This window comes from Crocodylus porosus, unplaced genomic scaffold (genome assembly GCF_001723895.1).
Source record: "Crocodylus porosus isolate Cpor-Errol unplaced genomic scaffold, CroPor_comp1, whole genome shotgun sequence".
NCBI classification, from domain to species: Eukaryota; Metazoa; Chordata; order Crocodylia; family Crocodylidae; genus Crocodylus; species Crocodylus porosus.
In genome coordinates, this window is record NW_017728942.1 from 4,462,220 (window position 1) to 4,485,975 (window position 23,756).

Sequence of the window (23,756 nt, forward strand, 5' to 3'; positions counted from 1 at the left end):
ACCCACCCCGGTCTCCCCTCCACTACCTTTGCAGGTATCCTCAGAAAATATAATTAGGGAGGTTTTTGAACAGGGCAGAACCAGCTTGGAACTGAGAATAAGAAAACTGTTCCCTCTCCTAAACTTCACCTTTCCATCAAAATGATCCAAACCTTTTAAACAGAAGTCATGAATTATATATTACTAGTACTTTACATTTAATTTTTACTGCTGCCTTTGCACTTTGGGGTTTCAAGGCAATACTGGGGAGTTCAGAAATAATGTGATTAAAAGCTCTTCTCAGGGTATTTCCACCCAGCAACAGAATCAGAATTGACAATGGGCTCTTGTATGGCTTGATGGCTTGTTTGAGGAGGGGGGGGTTGCTGTGAATCTCTTGTCTAAGTACTGTAGGGGCTGACTCTCCACCATCTTACTCCACTGTACGATCACTTTTACCAGCATGTAACAAGCATAAAACAATTCCACTCTCTCTGGGTAGCATTTTATCTTGGCACAAATGAAGTGAATATAAATGTAGAATCGAGCCCAAGACTTGCTTTGCAGAAAGGCAGACACCCATAGTGATTTCAGCTGGATTTGCACCCATGTACAACTGAGCCCATAAAACTGAGTCACTGCCAGCCCTCGAATGCCAGTCTATCCCTGAGCCAGATTAACACCACACTGTGAGCATCTACAAGGTTAAATTGCTTTTAATTTTTGTTTAATTATCTGCAATGGCACAAATAACTAACAGCATTGATTTGAACTTGGCACTGGAGGCAGGTTCCAAATGGCAAAGCTTATTAAGAGATCGAACTATTAAACGTAGCTAATGAGCAAAATAATTATGTGGTGCCAAGCTGTAAAAGGTTAGGCTTTAAAGTTGTCACAGTTCATAAGCAAGAAAGATTTAATGGCAATTTTAATAAAATATTTATATGATAATGCATTTTAATCAAAATAGGAGCAATTAATTTGGGATGGGGGGGATATATTGCGTGCTTCCTGTTCTTGCTTCACGAGGCCTTGTTGAAGAGCACACATTTTCTTACTGCATAATGTATTGGTCCCAGCTATAAGCTCTTGGAGCTCAGTGGAGCTTGGGATAAACTGACATAGCAACAGGATGCAGGAGTGTACCAGCACTGAGAGGCTCCCCCGACATAGCCCTATATCTAGATCATCATTGAAACCCAGCAAAGAGATTGTGCTCCCATCCTAGTCTGGGAGGATGCTCACACCCACATGAAGTGTACCACAGTCAGACCTTTCATACACCATGACCGTGTCTACATGGAGCTGGGACAATGCAAACTGGATCGTCCCACCTCACAAGCTGGAAGGAGGGAAGCCCAACCAGTTGCACAGAGCTGTTAGTGGTTTGCACTGCAAGAACAACGGGGCGCACTTTGTCCCTGCCCAGGAACACGGGCCTGCGGAAACTGGGGCTGCTATTGGAGTGCAGCGTTGCCAATGCTCAGTCACGCAGGGCTTGAGGGCTACCTCAGGACCAAGTTAGGAAGCGCCCGAGATGCATGCCACATCACCTCTGCTTATGCTTCACCCTGACGGGGACAGGATATAGACAGCAGCCTTCGTGTGGCACTGCGTGAGTGCTACAAGCTCCCTCTCTTGGGTCCATTTTGGGGTGCGGTGGATGTGGTAGTGCAGTGAAGCACTTCGTTGTGGCACTCGCTTCTGAGCCAAGTGGCTCAAGGTGGGGGAGATATGCCCACACTACACACTGATTTGCTAAAAGCCCCAGTTCCTTGAGCTCAGTATCTTTTGCCTTTTATCTAAACGGATTGAATGTCTAGGTCCCAGGATGCTGCGAGAAGACTACGCTTGTGTACACAGTGTGACCTAAATGTCCAGACGTCAAATATGATGTAAAAGAAATTATTTTTACGAATCTTATGACTTTAATGCCACACTCATGATTATTTTTTGGAGCCTGACTCATAATATTTGGATGCTTGGGACTGGCAGCATTACAAGAATTCGCCATGTTGTGTGTTGAATGTTTTGTACCATCCACAGAAGTAACCATGGTACTGTTTTACATCAGATATTCAGGAGCAATACTTCCTGACCCTTTCTTTGAGAAGTTTGCCAGTAGACCTTGGCTTCCCCTGGCAGAAAGAGATGGATGTAGCTGGGTTTCTTCTAGTGCTGACATCATTTCCAAGTTGACTCGGAAACAAGGAGATTTCTAGCTGAGTGTGAAAAATGATCTGAACTGAAGGAGCATGGAAGGAAACTTGAAGGAAAACATGCAACCTTAGAGATGGAAACCGCAACCCCGAAGTCAACATCTTGAATATTGATGTTTTTCTTTTCCCTTTTCATTTCTGCAGAGGTTTTCTTTATATATAATTAATGTGTTGCTAATATACTGACAAAGCATTTCTGATGGTTTGTCAAAGGCTAGAGGCAGAGGTTTACTTAATCTCTTCTGAAGAAAAATGACTAGCTGCCAATTAACATTAAACTACTATAGGCGTTAATGGCCTGATCCAAGTTTAATTAATGAGAAAGATTTGGCCTTGGATCACGTGCTAGCTAAAGCTGCAGGTGATTTGGTTTCATTTTTGAGTTCATTTTCAAGTTCCTGTGAACTAGTGCAATGTGGCAATATTTAGGTTTGCCAAAAATTGCAGGAAACTTTCCCACAAACCCATTTCATTAATAATTATAGGGATATTTCTATGGATCTTGCATCCAGTAAGGCTGGTTATTTTAAAAATTCTAAAATAACCCAATTTTCCCAGCACTGGAACCTGGCATAGAGTAGTCCATGGCTTCTTGCTGCCGCTCCAGCAGCATGAGTTCAAGCCCTGCTTCAAATTCATACTGAAGGCTGCCCCCCCATCAATCCAGCTGCAAATGGATGTCTGGCTATTCCAGCAGGAGAGTCAAAGGAAGCCCGATGTGAGGCCAGCCACATCGCTGCCACATGTGCCCTTGGCTATTGAAGATGGCACATACCCACAGTAGCCTGGTGGACTATCTCAGGCAGGTCTCAGAGTTTTAATTTTCCTGGTAGTGTCCTTTCATATAATACTACTGGAACTAACAGAGATATTGAGTTTGTGTGTTAAACATCTCTTTTTTAGGGTCGTGTATTTTATCCATAGAGCAGCTATAACATTGTAGGCATCCATGAATGCATTACTACAGGCATTTGCTGAGGATAGCTGAGCTGTATTAACAGCGAAATCCCATAAATTTAGGGAACAAGTGAAAATTAAAGTCTACCAGCAGCTGCAACATAGTGAATGCCGCAGATCCATGTTCTGTGCATAGAGGTAAGACACTATTTTTTAAAATGACCAACACAAAGCAGGAACGACAAGTGAGAGAGAGACCTTCTCCAAGTACCAAACATAACTTTCCAGAAATAATTTACCTTCAAAAGCAAATGTGATCTCCATCCAAAGCATGACAGTGTTAAGAAATCAATAAAGACACTGAGAGTTGTGCTGAATATGTTGCACGGCTATGTCTATGCTGACCTCTTGGGTCAACTATAAGGTTGTTCTCAACTAGCCCGAAGCTACAAGATCTGCACTTCCCCATCTATACCATTCCTTGAGGCCCACACCAAAGCCATCCACATCATGCTGTGTAGCTTATGATCAGAGCACTCTGTGAAGCAGAGCTCTTCTAGGAATCAGTCTGTGGGATTCTTGTCTCTGCTTCCAGACTTGTCTCTTCTTAGGGGCGGTAGGCAGAGGAAGAGAGGTGTGGAAGAGGTGGACTATGCAATTGCGGCATTGCTCCTGGTGCACGTCTATGCTTGATGCCTGCAGCATGAGGGTAAATTCAGAAAGAGTAGGGCTAGGAGGCAGGTAGACACAGTGAACCTCATACCCAGTTCAACAGAGCTTCCAGGCTTGTGCTGAAGTGCTACTGAGAATTGCACTTAGGATTGACAGAATAGGTGATTTGTGACTGTAGGACGCCCTTAAGGTCATCCTCTGGCATACCTCCTCGCGGGGTGGGGGTGGCGTTGAAACTTGGGACATTAATTTGCATATATAACATAGCATCCATCAAGCTAAGTGACTCAAAACTACATTGAACTGCCTCTAAGTTTTAATACATAGCAACCAAATTAAGTGGATTTGTTTCAAAACCAAAGCCAAGAACATACTGTACTGCTATCACTGAACGACACAGATGACTGATGCATCCAATCTCTAAGCAGTGTATTTTGATTGCACTGTGATCAGTAGAGCCCTTTGGGATCCCCCTGGCAAAGCTGAATTCTGTTGGAGAAAGCTGCTTCCATTGGGAAGGCTTCTCGGGTCCAGGATGCAATTTCTGTTCAAAATGAGAGAGAAAAAGGAAACCCTTCCCAGAATAGCCAGTAGCCCTGGGATTAGGTTGCTAACCTGGCATGTGGCTGACCCAGGCTCTGTGCTGAATCAGGAACATTAGAGACCTGACCCTGGTTGTCTACATCTGACATCACGGCTTTACCCCTTGGCTGGTGGCTCTTCTGACATGTCTCACTGCCTCTCTGAGGAGTTATGAAAAGCTTTGTTTTTGTCTTAATGTACAAAGGGGAAAAAAATTGAAAGCTCAGAAATGTTTCTGGGATTCCTGCCTAGCACTAGTGATCACATTTTCTTTTCTGTGTGGAGTATTTGGGGGTAACACCAGAGGACTGGGCTGTCTATGCTGAGTGAAAGCTGTCTGACAGCAGCTAAGTAGCAAATCAAGGCCAAGCGTCTCAAATGACCGGTGCATAGGAACATGTGCCTCGCTATACTAGATCCGACCGTCGTTCCGTGATGGCTGATATTCCACCTCCGGCAGCGGGCAGTTCCGGTAATTAGGGGCTTAGGGGCTTCCTTCTTTGGCTTAATAGCTCTCAAAGACTTGTCACATGAGTAGTGGGCAGAGGATCCGTCAGACCACGCAATGACTGACTCAAGTCAACAGAAGGAGGTTTTTTACCTCTGTCTTCAATGGGCTAAAGATCAGCCCTAAAGCAGGACTGATTTTGTAACCTTGACTCATGCTGAGTAGCGTTGTTCACTGGGTCTATTCATATAGGTAAGTCCTATTTTATACGAGCAATGGTAATGGTGTCAGATTCTGGCTTTAAGGTATTACACAGAGCTACCTCAGACCCAGGAGAAAGCTGTGTGACTCCGTTCTAGCTTTAAAAAATAAAAGTTTTAAATCCCAAGTTAAAATGTGCCATTTGGCTCTTGTTAAAGTTGGTCTAAAAAGGCTGTGCTGAATAATAAAAAAGATCAAGCTTTTGATGTTAAGTTGCATGTTCAAGCATAAAATCCAGCCTTGATGACAAAGCCTAGCGTGGCTTTCTTCACTGGGGCAAAGAGACTAAACAAGAATTTTACATAACTCTTCCTGTAAAGATGTCTTCATGTTAAAGAAAATCCTTCTCAGATAAAGTAATTAGGGAAGAGACTCTGTGGGGCAGGGTTGCACCTGCTCCACAGCCCCCGGCCCCCTGTTTAGGTAGAGCCGAGTCCCTGGAGGGGACGAGGATTCTTAATTAAACAAAGCATTAAGCTTCATATTCTTCCTTCCCGGCCCTCCTGCCTAAAAGCCCTAGTCTTCAAATTGCAGCATCTGAATGCTCTGCCTACCAGGCAAAGGCTTAGCTCGCGCTGTGGGATCATGCCCCCTCCGCCTGTTCAGTACTGGTGCGGGGAAGCATCACTTCAGCTGCCGTTGAAAATCCATTCCTGACCCTGGCACGAGGTTTCCAACAGTTTTGGGCAGGTTTGGAGGCTTATCATGTTTCCAGGGCTTTGAAAGTTCACAGGTAAATTAAGATTAATTTTCTATTTATTTTCTTTCTCTTACAAGACAACTTATTCAAAAAAAGAAATGTGCTCCTTCTCCCTTTTCAATGTTTTGAGGAAACAGATAACACAAGGCTCTCCCCCAGTCCATTTATTATGTGTGATTTTCCATAGCAAAAATCATTAGAACCAGTACATTTACTTGCTCCTGTTTGTGAAGTTTTGCAGGGATTTAAAAAGTAAGATGTCATCTTTCCCCGTGTGTCTTTTATTCACCTCCATCTTCTGAATCAGGCTCAGAATCCACTAGTTCTACTACACTCAGGTTATTGTTGTTTCCAAGGGTTGCATTTTTTACCATGGCACAAAGGATGGAAATATCAGAGGACTGATTCAGGTAGCTGTCGTCATCAGATGTCCTTTCAGCTTTATTGGATGTCGAATCAGAATCTGGTGGGATTATTATGTAAGAGAAAACGAGAGAGAGCTTTTAAGTGAGCGAAGATGAGCATCACCATGGGTTAGTAGCCCAGCATACTAGAAATGTCACTGAGCTGTGCAAGCCCTTTCTTCAGAATTAACACCTACTGCTTATTGATATTGGTGGCCACCACTTGCTTCCGTCTCTAATTCATTTCACAGGGAAATTTAAATAGTGCTGTTGGCAAACAAATTAACAGGTAAAATAATAATAACCTGATCAGAGAAAGTACAGCATGCTTTCTCTGATCAGAGGAGGGCATGAGGGGTCTTGCAAAGTTTAGCAGGTTAAAGAAAGGCCCCTCACTGTCTCTGAGTCCAAGCCTCCAATCCACCACAGCCCCTCTGCACCACATGCTGGGAGCAAGGCAACAGCAGTACTACGCTAGTTCAGATGTGGCCGCCTGCCTTGTGACCCAATTTGCCAAGTATAACTAAGGTGTTGGTCTTCAGACATCTAGAATAATGGCTCCAAGAACAGCCTATGTCCAGAAAAGCCTACATGCATCAACACAGCATTAGCCGACTTCACCTGAGGTGTCATCGTCCTTATTTGCTGACAAGTCTGCGAGGCCAGCAGAAGCAATCCCATCATGAATCCACATCTGATTGGCATTTCCAATCATGACATTATCCAGAGTAGACTTATCGATGCTGAGTTTCTGTGATGAAGTTCCCCCTGTCCTATTGGGTGTGCTGTTACGCAGTGAAAATGAAGAGCTGCTAGGAGGAATTTGACCAAACGAATCTACAGTGAAGAAAAAGGACACGAGCAATAAAAATGATGGCACCAAAACATCCAAAAGGCAAAATGAATGAACATCACAAAAGGTGCTGCACGTGGTTCCTGGAGTTGGGGTGGGAGGGACTTGCATTGCAATAGCAAGAGTGGCAGCATCCAGTGAACTCTAACTTTAACTTCCCAAAATGGAAGAAGATTCTTGAAAAGAAGCAACTTTACCCAAAAAGGAAGAGGTGGTGACAACAGGCAGCACTACAGCGATGGTGGTAATTGTTTGCACATGTATAGTGATTTCCCACGAGTCAAAAATGGCTATGTATGGGACTCCTTATTTTACAGAGGATGATAAGCAGCCTTCGCAAGGCCATAACATAAGTGGAACCAAGTCTCCTGGCTCCCACTCCCTCACTCCGAGCACTGCAAAAGGCTGCCCCTCTCTCATCCAGCCTTCCCCGTTGAAGCCACAAGTCATTCTTTCCTTACATGGGTAGGGGGCAACCTGTAGGTGCAATATTAGCCTTGGCCTCTTAGCCTCATCTCCTTCTCTACATGCTTTAGGACAAAGCTGGCCCTGCCTAGCTGGGATGCAGGCTTCAAGCCAAGGCTTATATTCTATGATTCAAGAGGCAGCAGAGTGGAAGGGATGGCTTGGAGATAGGTCAAGGAGAGCTTTTATTATAGGCACAAGCTAAATCTGAGTTACTCCAAGAGCTATGTTCAAATTAATTTTCCCTCAAATCACTACCCTGAAGCCACTCTTCTTCAAAAAACTTCCCTTCTGCTGTTGTGAAAAGGAGTCAGATGAGCATAGAAAGGGTCAAAGGGCAATAATTGCTCCCACAATACAGATTCCAAAGCCCCAAACTGGCCCCATATTTTAACATGTGCAAAACAATTCAAGAACTTACTCCTAAAAGATGGGGGGTTTCTGGCCAGTAGGGGGAGATTTTGCTCATTCATTTCACCAACACACACCACAAACCAACTTGTGTCCCTACCTTTTTCTGGAGTTCCACACTGGCCCACTTGCTGTGCTGGGCTGTCAACAAAGTCTGTCTTGATAATATCCATTTGATTTTTATTACCAACCAGAACATTACGGAGCATGGACCCGGTCACCTGGATGTCCTGGTCACACGGCATAGCTGCTTTAGCTTCCGAGTCATCGTACGAGATCTTGGCGTTCTTTGTTGAACTCATAGAACTCCAAGCAGTTGGGTTACAGTCTGCACCATACATGCAAAAGGAAATCATTGTTAAGGAAAAGGGGGCTGCACATATTTACAACACCAAGACCTGGGCAAGCTCTATGAGCCTACTGAAGTCGATGGCCATCTTTCCATTGATATCAAGGGAGTTTGGATTAGATCTGGTAGAGCAATGGGAGTCAGCCTTTTTGGCAAGTATGTTACAAGTAAGCCCCACCCCTTCTACGAGTGCCACTCCAATCCCTTTCCTCTGCCTGATCGGTCTCTCTGCTTCCTGCCCTGTGCTCCCTGCCTGATCTGCTGCTCTGCTTTCTGCTCCCTGTCCTATCTGGAGCTGTGCTCCCTGCCCTGTTTCTGATCTGCTGCATGCCACAGAGAGGCTGCCCATGCCATTTGTGGCATTCATGCTACAGCTTGGCCACCCCTGCTGTAGAGGATGTCACCTCAGCGGAGTTACTGAGCACCAGGGACAGCAGTCACAGCTCACAACTGTCCCGTAACCAATGTGCCATATCTGCTCCTTGCTTGAAATGGAGGCATCCAAAGAACAAAGAGGTGCTTATCAGATGCAGCAAAGATATTTTTACGTTTTGAGTAAGACCCCACCTATGCTGGGGTAATGTAGTTGTCTAATAACACTATACAATGATTTCGCATTCACTGCAGACAAGACCTACCTTGTTTCAAGACATCTGGCTGCACCAAGCAAAACACAACAATCCTAGTTTACAATATTCTGCACCTCCACTTGCTAAGAGAGCTGTTGGCCTGGCCAACCAATCAGTGCAGGGACAAGATAGTATCTACAGGTGCAAATGCAAATGTTTGTCATGTACATTTAGAGCCCAGGTTGACAATAGATGTCCATTCAATTAACCAAACCTCAGGATTTAAAAGCTCTGTGAATGTTTGGAGTTGGGATATAATATATATTAATGGCATTATGGAAAACTCTGAAGTAGAATACATAAAGCTGGTTGAAAGCTGGTTATACAGGAAAAGACAGATTCATCAAATTAAAAAATGCCATGGAACGCATCAGTTTTCACAATGAGAAAAATGTCAACTTTTAAATTTTTTTATTTAATTGCATTGAGATTTTTTTTATTTCCATTTAAAATACGAATCTTAATATTGTATTGTTATAATGTTTCAATATTATGGCAATTACACTATTTGATGTTACTTAAGAGAAAGTTTTTGGCATTTCTGTTTGAGAAGCCACTTAAAAATCTTGACATTTTATTCCAGTCTAAAATAAACATGTTTCAAAAAGTCACTTAGCCTATTTTCTGACCAGTTTTAGTTCAGTGCCTTTTGATCACTAATTATGACGGCTATTGTTCATAAATAGTAGAATATCAAGAACATTTTAGTGAGAAATAATTACCATTGTTTTGGCCCATCACGCCTGCAGTATTGTTATTCCCAACCTGTGTAGCAGTGGAATGAGAAATTTGAACAACGTGGTGATCCCCTGGCAGAGAAATATTGTTTGTTGGATTATTCTGAAAAATATAGACCATACTTGGCTTCACTTTAGGACCTGTTGCTTGGTAATCTGTAACAAAATAAAAGGCACATTAGTCGCTAATAGATTGACAAGTTACCATCAAAGTGATTATATATGGAATGGGGTAAGAAAAACCAAACTGGAAGTTCAGCTTTCTGAAAGAAAGCTCTTAGAAAAGGCTCTAATTAAAGCACTCACAGCATCTTGTGTCCTCAGCGTCCCATGCTTCAAAATGGCTCCTTCAATGCGTTTTAGTGAAAGCATCCCTACCCCCATTTGAAATGCTGGAACGCTGAATACACAAGATGTGGAGGCTATTGCAGTGCGGTAATTAGCACACTGCAATTACAGCGCATCAGAGCAATGTCCCTGCACATCTGCGGGTACCCTATGAAAGCAAGTGTGAGCGAATGTAACTTCTGATCAAACTAGTCAGTAGTGAAAGCTGCCGTAAGCCACCCAGTGGTACCCAAAAGTGAGGTAGAGTAACCAACAACAATAGGGATACCATATATCTAAAGGCAAATGCTGATTTTGTAAAAGAACCGATCAACCAAAATGTGGTGAACAATTTCAGAAGGAGAATTATACAAGACTTCTCTTTTTCCAGTATATAACAACATCTAGTGATTATTCAGTGCTAAAAAGATCAAGAGCTCTGAGTTCTGAATTTGAGGGGAAGTACATGAGTTATTCCCAGGTGACACATGGGGAAATGGAAGCACAGAGCTGTTAAATCACAGCCGACCCCAGGTCCCCACAAAGGGAATCCACAAGATGAGTCAGAGGCATTGACTGCAGCCTCCCAACCCCCAACCCTCTTCATCATCATTTGTGCTTAAAGGTAAAACCTCAGTGTGGATATGCAAATTGACCAGTAGTCAAAAGTCTCTGCTCTGAACTGGCTCAGGAAAAGAACTTGGTTTTCTAGCTGAAAGTCTTTCCAGCCAAAAAGAAAACAAAGCACCCTTTTGTGACGGAGCCCAGAATTGGGCTATGAGGGCCTCTCCCAGTACAGTACCTGCTCCCTCGCCATAACGTGACCACAGTTTATGTTCTTCATTGAAGTGTAAGACATGTTTTTTCATCAGTGCATGTAAATCTGGATTGACGTCCTTTTGCGTCTGCTTCCCAAGGTGTTTGGCAATGCTTAAAGCCCTCTGAGGTCCATTTTCCTGCAGAAATGTCCATATCCTTTTCTCTGAGAAACAAAGGCCTGGCTTATTGATTCAATCTGACTACAGGAGGATAATCCAGCTCTGTTTGTAGCATGTCCCCTGGAAAGACTGGGCCAAGAGTACCCACCCTGGCACCTGTGGCCATTCACAGTCCACCGGCTTGAAGCACTTCTCCAGGATTGTGAGTAAGGAGCGCCAGGCTACCACCTGGGCGCAAGTGCCCAGACTCGGCCCCGCCACTGTATTTGCTGAAGAGGAAATGGGGAGTAGGGACGACCCTGGCTCTGCCTGTGGCACCAATTACCAGGGCTGGTTGGCTGCACATGTTTAAGAGAGGAGTAAGCCCCTAAAGGCATGTTGCAATGCCTCTACACCCCTTTGCACCAATGGCATCTGGGAAGGACTCTGCCTCTCTGAAAGAGTATTTCTAATGGCTCATGTGGAAAAATCAGGCTGTGCCTGCCACATCCCATTGCCTATACAAGCACTAGCAAGGGAATGGCGTTTGCTAGGCTTCTACACATGCTCTAGCACAGCAGTTCCCAAACTCTGCCAGATTGTGCACCGCCGGTTTAAAATGATACAACCTGAAGTACCACCAACACATTTTTGTCATATAAAGCAATTATAATAAATCTCTTAACGCGTACTGACAGGTTGTCTGGTGGTGCGCGTACCACAGATTGGGACTCTAGCACACTGCTGAGATCAGTAAACCTCCGTTGCGGCTGCTGACACCCAAGGAATTAAAATCAGCCTATTCAGCCTTAGAAACTTAACATGCACCAAATGGCTTACGTGTTTCTGTCAGTCCACTGTTGCTGCTCACAGGCACCACCTCATTCCCACGCCAGCCCCTTGGCACCAGGGCAGTGTCAGCTACAAGAGAGAACATTGTCGGGCACTGTAACTTGTATGAAAGGACAACTGTGAAAGATCTGCTGTTTAGCCAGACAGAGGGACAAGGTCCTCCTCCTCCTCTCTTGTGCCAGTCTCCAAAGCCACATTTGCATCCTTGCTTGAGTCCTTCCCCCAAGCCCAGAGAACAGGGGGCTTTGCAAGCATTCAGCCGGGAGAGCTGATGGCCCATTTCTGGAGCACGCCATACGAGGTGGGGCATGTGGATTTGACTTGACCGGGGAAACAGCGGGGCACTTTTTGACCTTTGCATGGGCTTTGTCGCTCTCTCTAGTTAGTTTACAGCCAAAGATCACTGGCTGGAAGTACCTCGTTCTTTATAGTGCTTTACAGACTTATATCCCTGACCCCAATTTTACAGGTGGGGAAAAAAAGGCACAGAGAGAAATCCAAGGACCCTCATCAGACAAGTGGACAGGCTGGGACTATAATGTGGGTGCCCCGAGTCCGCATCCAGTGTTCTGTCACCTTCTAATAAAAGACCCCAATGTTCCCTGTGAAAGGGAGGAAAAGCTCGAGTTTAACAGCAGAGAGGTTCTTGCAGATTTTTCTGTTGGGAATGATCTGCCTCCCAGAGGAAAAAGGGGAAGATTTTAGGAGGTCCACAGGATTCAAAGTGCATTGGCTGGTTTCTTCTGCAGAAGCTTCACTTAGAGACCTAATCTCCCACAGCTTCTCCTGACATCTTCCATGACGTGAGGCAAGACGGCCTCCCGTACGGGCCAAGAGGCAGTGCCTCATCCTTGGGCATCTATACATGGGCCGGGGTTCGGGGCCCTTTAATTAAAGTGGCTCCAAGAGCTGCTCTAATTAAAACGCCTGCAGCATCACGTGTATTCAGCGTCCCGTGCTTCATTCAACGAGCTTCAGTTCAAGCGCCCCTGCTGCCATTTTGAAGCATGGGGGAACTGAATAGACATGACAGGTTGCTGCAGCGCATTTCATAGTTTCATAGTTGGCAGGGTCGGAAGGGACCTAAGCAGATCATCTAGTCCAATCCCCTGCCATGGCAGGAAAGGGTGCTGGGGTCAAATGACCCCAGCTAGGTCTACCTCCTTTTGAAGACCTCCATGGTAAGGGCAAGCACCACTTCCCTTGGAAGTTGGTTCCAGCTCCTAGCCGCCCTGACCGTGAAGTAGCGCTTCCTGATGTCTAGCCTGAATCTACTGTCAGTCAACCTGTGGCCGTTGCTGCTTGTTACCCTGGTAGTGGTGGGGAGAACAGTTCCCCAAGCACTCTGGGGTAGGGATTGTCAGGGCCTGCTGATTTGAACACATCTAGTCAATTAATTAACACACTCCAGCAGACTTAATTAATTGAATTAGCATGTGTCAGACCAGATGTCCAGTGTGTGTATAGATGCCCCTCGTGTGCTGGAGGAGAATCTAGAGCATGCTGCCCCTACCACAGCTCTGACATACGCAGAGGCTCTCGTAGGGAGGTGTGCCAGACAGGCTGAACTGCCCTTTCTATGTGTGAAAGTATGAGAAGGGGCCTGACACCCAGAAATAGGCCTGAGCCAGCTTTAGTTGGCATCTGGAATGCACAAGACTGCAAATATTCCTAAAAAAGCTGTTTTAAGCATTGTGTTCTCAGAAAGCATGACACAGGGTTTATTTATCTTCCCTACAAATCCCTCTGGATACTACTCTCAGTGCAGGATGTGCTCTAGGACTACACGTACCTTCTGCTTTATTCAAATTTCAGTTCTGTATGAAAGAGAGAAAGAGAGAAAGCCAATTGACTTGCTACCCACTGGACTGAGTAAAAAATGAACTCCAAGTAATTGAGGTCAAGGGCTCAATGGTCTCTGATAGTTAGGCTGTAATGTAGCTATAGCCTTGCAAACAGAATCTCCTCTCAATTGCTCTCAGTATCAGAAGGTTGCAGATAGAGCGTAAAAAGGTTTCCAAAACATTTACCAGCTGCTGGCTTGGGGGTTTCCTGCTCCATACCGCCTGCACAGACAACCCATTTGCCACTGTCCAGTTTCTCTATTTGGCCTTCCTTCTGCAGTGTGTACAGCACATGATTGGCTTCCCGCTTCATAACTGAACATGCACTGGCAACTTCAATGGCCTTTTTTGGCGTCTTAGCTGCCCTTAAATAGTCCAAGATGCGTTGCTTCAGTTCTGGAGCGAAAGGCAAGAGCAAAAGGCTGTCTATAAATTAAAGCAATTAAAACATTGGTTTTGGATTGTTATTTATTTATTTTGCAGCTGAACTTTCCCCCCATTAATCTCTAGCTTGTATTAGGATTTGGAAGCATGGGTATAACACGTATATAATTATAATCACAGAAAGCGAAAATGTACCTCAGCCACAGAGCAGTTTGACGATGGAGGCAGGAACCATGATGAGACGACAGGATGTTGTGGCTGGCACTGCCCCTATCCATCATGGCCACTGTGCTGCTACAAAAAGGCTCTTTTTAAATCTTGTGTGTCTACTCACTCACATCAGCTTAAGGACTTATTTTTTTTAAAGTGACACCCTCATTATAGCTGCACATTTCTGGCTGTGAAGGACCTACTTGTCCACCTCACAGAACTAGTATCACTGACGATGTCCATATCCCATCCTCCATTGTAGTGACAGATTATAGGATGTGGTATATTTAGACCACAAACGGACTTTGTTTAAAAGAAATGATGCAAGGAAAAGCGCTGCATACATTCAAAGCTGGTTCCCTGGTTGAAGCCAGTCCCATAACTAAGAGCACTGACAGAAGTGACATTTTTTTGCGTGACTGGCCCCCCTAAGGGCTCTACAGCCATGCCCTGACAGAAGTGCACGGCTGCAGAGCCCAACTGCATGACGATCTGAATCCTCATTACATGAGCATTCAGATGAAGGTGCTCCAAAGAGAAGCACCTTCACATGAATATCTGTCAGTCCACGCTGGGATCCCCAGCCCTGGTACTGTCTTCAGAATGAGAGGGGGAGAAGTGAAGGGAGGAAGCTTGGTTTGGGGTTTGCCCAGCCTGCACTGGAGGTTGGGGCAGGTAAATTGGAGCCTCCCTTCCCCCTAGGTAGGGGCTAGGGGAGAGAGTCTACAAACACGCAGCCACTCCAAACTGGAGCTCAATCCCCCAACCCCCTGGACATCTGCTGGGTCAGGGTGGATCGTTGTAACTCATGGCACTTGTTGTAAAGCACCGTGAATTACAGCAGGGAGCTGCACATCTATCAGCACCACCCTAAGGCATGAAGGAATTGACTTTCCACTTGCCCCAGGTCTGCCTTGAAGGGGTTTCTTTAATGAAAACTAGAAAATAGTGAGAAGTAGAGCAGACCTTGAGGTGCCTCCTCACCAATGACCACACAAAGAGCAGAAAGAGCTTCTCTAATCAGAAGTACATTAGTATATCTAACCAAACCTCACTTTATTTCCCCAGGAATACCAATGCCGAGAAATGCTACCAGCACGTTTGCCCTTGCATGCAAACTAATTTAATCAAGAAACAGGAAATGTGAGGCAAGTAAGTTTAGCTGTCATTTTACAAAAAACAATTAAATGCATGAGATGTGTCCTAATGATATTATTAAAAAGAAATTCCAATCTTCTGTTAGCAGCGGCATTAATTATGGCGAGCACATCACATTCACTATCATTTACAAGAGGAAATCTTGTTGCTATACAGCCTTTTAGAAAAATTTTAAAATAAAAACGTTTGATTCAATCCCCCCAGGAAAGCCCCCACAAGAAGCCACATTTGAATGAAGCTGTGATTATCTTTGTTTTTTCAGGCTGGTAGTAAAAGAAGTCATAAATAATGCTGAGCAACACACTGTGAAATGCTGTATTTTCTCACACATTATGCACACCTTTTTCCTCCCCAGAACACTCTGCTATAAATTGGTGTGCGTATCATATATAAGAGAATATGGTAAGAGCAGTTTCTGCTAATCACTGGACAAAAACAGAAGTAAAAGCCTGCATGTGAGCCACAAGGCTCAGCCCTGTAGCTGCTGCTACTCATTTACTTACTACAAGGAAAGATCTTTTTTCTTCATTCTGCCTTTCAAAATCAAGGCGTGTGTCTTATTCCAGGGCATGCTATAAGTGAGAAAATATAGCTTCTTTTACCCATTATACACCAGCTATGGGTCAATCTACAATAAGATGCGAGGCACTAACTCATGGACTTTTGCATAACTCAGTGACAAAAGCAAATTGCCTTTTGCCATTGGAAAAGTACGCAAGCAGCTTAGGGCTATACATTATGCATTGAGTTAGCCATAATAATGCACTTAAACCCAAAAGATGATTATGGATATTAACTATATGTATTCAAAATCTGGATGTTACATCTGGCAGCCTGAGCACCTCTCTAACAGCAATGACTACTCTAGGCCCCAGGTGGTGAAGGGACTTTGTTTTATCTCCTCAAAGCAATTAAGATCTCATCTGAATCAGGGCAAGACTTCGTTTTGTAGGGCAGCCTTTCCTAGGAAGAATGGCATTGAATCCCAGCTTACGTTCTTCAAACTGAGTCTTAGTTACATGCTGTCCTGCCCTCCCCACCCACACTGAAATAAAACAGTTCAGGAAGAAAGAAAGAAAAATTTTGCTGGAGTTTCCTATCTTTTAAGTTACATTTCCTCTGGCTTTTGCTGTGGGAGGAGCCATTGATCAGCTGTTAAAAGCATCCTTGGATGGTACCCAAGATTCCTTTACAAGTTGAGACTGATTTTGGAATTACTGACTGATCTCAAGGATCTGAGAACATCAAATGCACCTTCCCAACTGAAAGAGAAAGTCATCAATAGAGCTCACCATAAAGGGACATTTATTCAGGGCCATGAGCAAACTTATTATACATCAAAGCTAGCTTGTAGTGAGGTTTTCAATCCAAATTCAGCACAGGAGCACTTAAAAATATATAACTCAGCTAAAATTCATGCAGAGAGCCATGTGGCTATCAGCAAAAGCAGCCTGAGAACAAGCAAATGCATTAGTTGAGTGATTATGTGGATACCTGCTGAAAGAGGGGGATTTGCAATTATCCATGGATGATTTTCTACATGTACATCTCCCGTTATAGTGTAAAATCAATTAACAATAGTCATTTGCTTCTGAACACATTGGTTGGAGAGAAACATTAGTTCAGAAACATTAATTTCTGGACAAATGTTTACAATTAAAATGTAATTTTGATTCCACTCAAGTCCTGCACCAACACATTGTATCTAGGCCAAATTCAGAGGATAAATGAGCAACTTCAAAAATACAGTTCAAGCTGCAGAATGATGGGAAATGCCCCCATATGGTTTGCTTTTAGGAAGATATGAGATGCCTAGTAAAGGTGGTGAAGGGATCAGACTGTTCTTGCTTCATAAACCTTTACGCCTTGACAAGCAAGCTCCAAAAGAAACTTTTTGCACAATTCTGAAGTGTTTGGAAGCAACAGCCACCAAATATCACAGGAAAGTCAGTTCCCAGGTTATTTCCAACTCTGCATACAATATGGTTTGCAAAACTCAACTCCATCTTACGAGGACATGGTGCCAATACAAACTGTAGCCAAATGCCACCCTTTCCCAGGGTCACCTAGCTGGAAAGTTTAAGAGACAAACTGAAAAAAAAAAGCTTAGATTTGTCCTCACTTCTTCTTTCCTTCTCCAAAAGAGCAACAAAGTTATTCTGCATTTACCAGGATGTAACCTAGAAGGGGACCGAAAGGGGGGACCCAACTCACAGTATTAGCAATGGGAATTTTGGCTTCATAGACATCCCCAAGGGAGTGTGAAGGAATCCACAGGAGAGTTGTTGAAGATAACAAGTAGCAATGCTATACCAGAGACCCTGCTCCTGGAAAGATTTACACGGTAAGCAGTCCTTGGGGAGTCAGTGGAACTTTCCACAGGAAGATGTGTAGACATGACTGGACCTCAAAATATCTATTGATGATAAATACTGGAGAGAAGTGAGGAGAAGACAGGAAGTCCGTATAAAGGGACCAGCCTTTCCAGCCAAAATGAAAAGAAAGGGAAAAGTAAAATTGCATTTTCTATGGATAAACCAGCTTTACAGCAAATCAGCCTGTCATTCATATTGGTGCTATATCCATTGCAGAAATGGCTCCTGCACAGTCTTGAAGTGGACAAAGCAGCAGCCTGATCCTGAAAGGTGCTGCCCTTGCAGAGAGCCCTCCTATCCCATTTAATACAGTGGAAGCTAAGGGTGCACAGCTCGCAGGATGAGGCCTGCGGTTGGAACACTGCAATGTATTTCGATCCCCTGCAGTTGCCATGCTGACGGGGCATTGAGTATTAGAGACTGGCACCCTCGTCACCCTGGCTATAGCAAGTGACGCATAGTCCACCTCCACTATCAAGTAGCACATAAAATACAGAGCAGCAAAATGGATGGGCGTTTTCGGTGCCAGCTCTCATCAAACCCAATTTTGGGCCATGTCATTGTTTTCCTTAATTAGTGTGATGATTTTGCCTGCACACATTTAGTTAAAACATAACAGTCCCACATGCTTCAGGCCAAGCACAGCTGGTAGCACCTGGGAAGCATGGGTACTGCCTCAGTTGGGGGGGGGGGGCATGTGCCCCCCCCTCAGCAACCAGCGGGGAGGGTCCCCCTCATGGCCAATAGTGCTGACAGACCCTACTGGCCAACTGCTGCAGCCGCTTCCAGAATGGATCTGGCCATTTCTAGGAGCGCCATGGCACTCCCACTCCCTGGCCAGTGCTTGCAACGAGTGTGGCTGGTCAGGGGGTACATATGCACCCCTACGCATCACCACTGCAGGGGAGCAAGTCTCGCTGGCTGAGGCAGTGCTATACCAGAGTTCAGCTGCTATGGGCTTCACGCAACTAAACCTGTGGGTGCCATTTCCAGAGGCTCCCTTGTCCTCCAGGCTGGTGTTGGCATGAACCTGGAGACAGTTGAGGGACCAAAGGAAGAAACCGGCAAGTTTTATGTCCACCCAAAACCCTTTGGCTCTCTTCATGGTGACTGCCTGAATGACCTGCTCTCCCCACCCACCAGCTTCAGGATAAAGGGGTCAGTAAGAAAACCCGATGCTTTCCCAAGTCCCACAACTAGAGCTGATCAAAACTTTTTCACCACTGCCTGTAAGACAGAATCAAATTTGGGTCTACCCAGCTGCTGTTACTCATCTTGTCTACTTTCAGCCAACATTTTCAGAAAAACTCAGACTTCTGTCTGTTAAAGAAGGCTGTTTCTAAGATTTGGGCTGAAAGCTGACAGTTCTCCATTATTCAATTAATGAAATTGTTATTATTGAAATATTTCCTAGAAAAACACTCCAGTCCTGCTCATGACATCCCCAAGAAAGCAGGAACTTTTCCTAACTCCCTTCTCCAATTACAAAAAACACAGAAGACATAATTTAGCTTTCTAATCTCCATGTCTCTCAGTTTCCTGTTCAAGACATTTACTACCCAGCATAGTGTGTCTGCTTCCGTTTATATGCTGCAGAGCAGCAGGAATTAACTGGTCAAGGAAAATAGCCAGCAGTTGGGAAAACTAGGTAGAAGCCCAAATGTAGGAGATGTTTGAAGGCCAGTCTTACCTTCCTTGGATGCTGTTTTTGCCATTTTTCCAAAGTCCTGATACAGATCAAAAGACAAATTCAGTTAGCTGGAAACTTACGGACTCCAGCTTAAAAAGAAAGCCTGTGTCAGTGCCAGGAAGAAACAAATGTACAGTCAGACTAAGAGAAAGCCGGAACTTGTTGCTTGTGGCTTAGTTTCTAACTCCAATTTGAGGCTTGGCTTCTAAACAAGACTTGTGCTGCATCAGGAAAGCGAAGCGAAAGTGAAACTTAACTATTGGTTTATAAAACAAAACTTACTGATCTCACAGGACACAGCCCTTCTTTTCTGATAGGTAAGTGGTAACACATGACACCATGACAAACAGCTTTGGACAAGTCTAAACTACAGCAGGCTTGCCGTACCTCAATACAACTAGAGCAGCCTTCGTCTGATAAGGAAGATAAGGAGCTTCCAAAGCACTTCACAAAAGCTTCGGAGCCACTTTGGAGATCTGGCCATAGGATATAATGGGGAATCAATGAAATGTCTATAACTAGATGCACGCCTGCAAGTTTCATCCAAATCAGACAAAAACCAACAAAAGTTATAGATATTTCATTGATTCCCCATTACATCCTATGGCCAGATCTCCGAAGCCTCGGAGCTGCCTTGGAGCCGCTTCGACTGGATCAAAGCAGAAACCCAGTCCGGAGCTCCAGATTGGATCCCTGTCATCCAAAGCAGCCGGATCCAAAGCCAGGCTGAATAGCTGCCTACTCGCACAGGCCTAGCAGAAATGTGGCTAAACAGAAGGCCAAGAGTCTGCTTCTGAGTTAACGGTAGTGTGAACCTTTGCAGATGAGACAACGAGCTTGGTCAGCAAAGTAAAGGAAGCCATCAGACACAGTTAAACAAAGCACAAGGCCTGAAAGGAGATAAGGGAAGACCATATATTAAATAATCCAAACACATTACTGTATATCATAACTTTATCTTAAAATATTAGCAGTAGTGATTGATGTAACCAAATGTATTAGATGTTATTTTGCTATAATAGATATATTATAAAATAAAACCAGCCTTCTCAGAGAAGACCATAAACTAAGGCAAAGAAGAAACAGGCCAGTGTTGAACAGCACTCCACAGTGGGGAGATAAGAAACCCTCCCTCTTTTTTTCCCTCAAGGATTTAAATCCCAGCTAACTGACACCTTCCAAGTCCGTAAGGGTTAGTCCAGTTCCAAAAGTTGCAGTGAAACAAAGACACTTAAATAAATCCAGATAATTTATTTGAATATTAAAATCAGCCATCTATAAATATTGGGTGTAGACTGGAGGAAAATTTGGAGAACTCAGAAAATTCAAGAAGACCTGCAGCCAGTCTGTGTGCCAACTCCTCTCACCTCTTGAATCTCCCCAGTACAGGTGAGAATCTATGTTGTGCTGTTGCAGGTAGCCAGATAAAACTTAAAACCAAACATATATCCCAAAAATCTAAGGTGCAGGCAAATAAAAGCTTTGGCCATAGACCTGTTTCTGCCTCTTGTAGCCTCCCCACAAGTTTAACAATCCTGGCACCACAAAGATTGCCTTGCCAATCCACATTTACATGTTGTGGATTAACTTTCTTTGTGCCATATTTTTTACGGAGACAGGGGAATGAAGAAGTCTCCCTGGGATTAATTCTGAGGCATCGCTGCATGGCTCCACTTTTACACAGGCTACATGGCACTGACCAGGACTTTTGCATCTGTAGCGGGTACACTGGCTGCGGCGTGGCTTGTGCGCAGCTTGCCAGCTTGAGCACAATGCCAAGCTATTGGTAGAATTTCTTCCACCAATCAGGAGTGGGTGTCTCCCCTTCTCCTGATTGGTGCGTTTATGATCCATGGGCAGAGCTCCTGGGAGGAGCTCCAATGAGGTTTTCACTGCCCCTTGCTCTGATTGGACCTTTTGCGATCCAGGGCAGAGACCCAGATGGCTATAAAAGAACAGCATGTTCGGCTGGGGGACCAGACCAGTGAGGGACGAGAAGAAGAGCAGAGCCAAGAAAAGTTGGGGAGAGCTGCCCCAGCGGGCAATAGGCCTAGGGTCCTGAAGATGCCGCTCGAGAAACTATCACCGGAGCCTCGGCCCTCGGAGCGGTGAGAGATCACTTGGGCCCCATCAAGGAGCACCTGCCCCAAGGCGCTCTTAGAGCATTGCCAGTCCCTTTCCTCCCACAGGGACACTGGGCCTGGGCCCAGAAAAGGTGGGCTGAGCCCCACCCCTTGCCTCGACAGAAGGGTGGCCCTTGGAGGGCCCAAGAGCCAGACTCTGGTCTATGAAGAAGGAGCCCCCTGTGGCATGCCGGAGCAGCAGCCAGATCTACACGGGAGGAAAACAAGCCTACCACACCCCCACTCGGGACAACCACAAGTTCAGGGAATAGGGGCTTTGCAAGTGAGGGGCCAGAGAAAAGGGACCCCCAACCCCCCTCCTTTCAGAGAACTGGATGAGAGCATGCCCTGCAAAATGGGGAGTTGCACCTAATATTTTGTAAACTGGTTGTACTGTGTGAGTTATGTTATATTTTAGCAGGTAAATAATTTTAAGGTTGTTATTTTCTTTTAGACTCTATTTTTCTTGTTGCTTAATTTCCCATTATATTGGGAATCTGGTACTTACTTGCTGGAGGCCCACCTGGGATTGCTCTGTGGACCTCCTGGCTTACCTTAAGGATCTCGGGGTCCTGGGTAAGGAAACCACTCTCAAAGCATGCCCCACACAACCCCATTCCCAAATATAGTTATAAGTATGGGTATGTATAAGAGTGTACAGTGGTTAATTTTCTCTATTTTTCTCTATTACCTATTGCTTTGGGATATTATATATAAATATAATTTTTATATGTTAAATAAATTCTGTATATAGTTAAGAAGCCCATTGTGTAGTGTGGCTTTATAGAAAATAGAGCAGGGGCTGGCAGTTATTTTGAGCAAAGCGCCGCTTACTGAGTTTTGGCAAGCTGTCAAGGGCCGCATGACAGGCAGCCAGGGGCAGATAAATACTTATTTTCTAAATTTTTTAGGGGCCCTGTGAGCCAGACAGAATAGCCTGGTGGGGCGCATTTTGCCCACCCCTGAAATAGAGGGAACTGTACCCAAGTCACAGCGTCCCTCTCACGGCACTGTTACCTGTCCACTTATCCCATCCAATTGAAGATGGGGCACACCCAGGTTACACATCCCATGTTTAAAATGCAGTTCCCAAAAAAATAACATTCTGGGTCATCTTCTACCAATGGTAGGAAACATGCATAGTAATATACTTGGCCTTACCTGACCTTTCTTTGTCCTTCCTAGCCTTCAAACTGGCTGATCCATGCCAAAAATGGGGTAGCTGAAGATACCGTGACACATGACCGTGAGAGAAGCACAGCGTCACACGGCTCTTTGAAAGCTCTCCTCTCAGAGACTCAGTTCTGCTGCACCACATCAAATAAGTAGGGAGGCCCACTTTTAAATCTAGCAGATGCATCCTGAAGGGAACTAGCTAAAAGGGAGGCGCACACCCAATGGAAAGGAGGGGACATCACCAGGGATCACTATATTGCAGTTGCTCAGGGATGCAGGGGGCAGTCAGGAAGGCCAAGGCAGAGATGGAACTGGGACTAGCTTCCCGGATTAAGGACAATAAAAAGTCCTTCTTCAAATACATAGGGGGTAAAAAGAAGGTTCCGGGTAATGTGGGGCACCTGCAGGACATGTTAGGAAATTTGGTCATCACACCAGACGACAAAGCCAACATATTTAACAATTTCTTTGCCTCCATCTTCCTAAGCAGGGACCGGAACAGCCACCCCCCACTGGGCTCCCTCAGGCCCCAGGGGAGGTGCACCTAGGCCAAGGGTTAGTGAGGAACTAGTTAGGGAGCTTCTGGAGGGACTGAACATATTCAAGTCAGCCGGTCCGGATGATCTCCACCCCTGAGTACTGAAGGAATTGGCTGAGATCATTGCGGGACCCCTGGCGTGGCTGTACGAGCACTCGTGGTGCTCTGGAGTGGTGCCGGAGGACTGGAAGGGGGCCAACGTGGTTCTCATCTTCAAAAAAGGGAGGAAGGAGGACCCAGGAAACTATAGGTCAGTTAGTCTTACCTCGATCCTAGGCAAGCTGTTCGAGAAAATTATGCAGGCACACATCCACGGGGGCCAGCAGGGGATTTCATGCTTAGGGGCAACCAACATGGGTTCATCAGTGGCAGGTCCTCTCAGACCAACCTGGTGGCCTTTTACGATCAGATCACCAGATCATTAGGTGCAGGGGTAGCAGTGGACATCGTCTTCCTGGACTTCCGGAAGGCCTCCGACACTGTCTCTCACCCCGTTCTCATTAAGAAACTGGGGGGCTGTGGTGTAGACACCCACACAGTCAAATCGGTCGCCAAC

General features: G+C 45.0%; 1 protein-coding gene across 1 annotated transcript; it reads right to left on the minus strand.

The window, feature by feature from the left end:
- Nucleotides 1–2,327: 2,327 nt before the first annotated feature.
- ZBP1 (Z-DNA binding protein 1) lies at nucleotides 2,328–19,669 on the minus strand. Its single transcript, XM_019548177.1, has 8 exons — nucleotides 19,364–19,669; nucleotides 13,733–13,942; nucleotides 11,691–11,771; nucleotides 10,736–10,915; nucleotides 9,592–9,762; nucleotides 7,992–8,219; nucleotides 6,784–6,999; nucleotides 2,328–6,221 (listed from the first exon to the last, which is right to left on the minus strand). Exons 1-8 carry the CDS (start codon nucleotides 19,386–19,388, stop codon nucleotides 6,040–6,042), a joined length of 1,293 nt encoding a protein of 430 aa, XP_019403722.1. The 5' UTR covers nucleotides 19,389–19,669; the 3' UTR covers nucleotides 2,328–6,039.
- Between the last annotated feature and the right edge of the window lie 4,087 nt (nucleotides 19,670–23,756).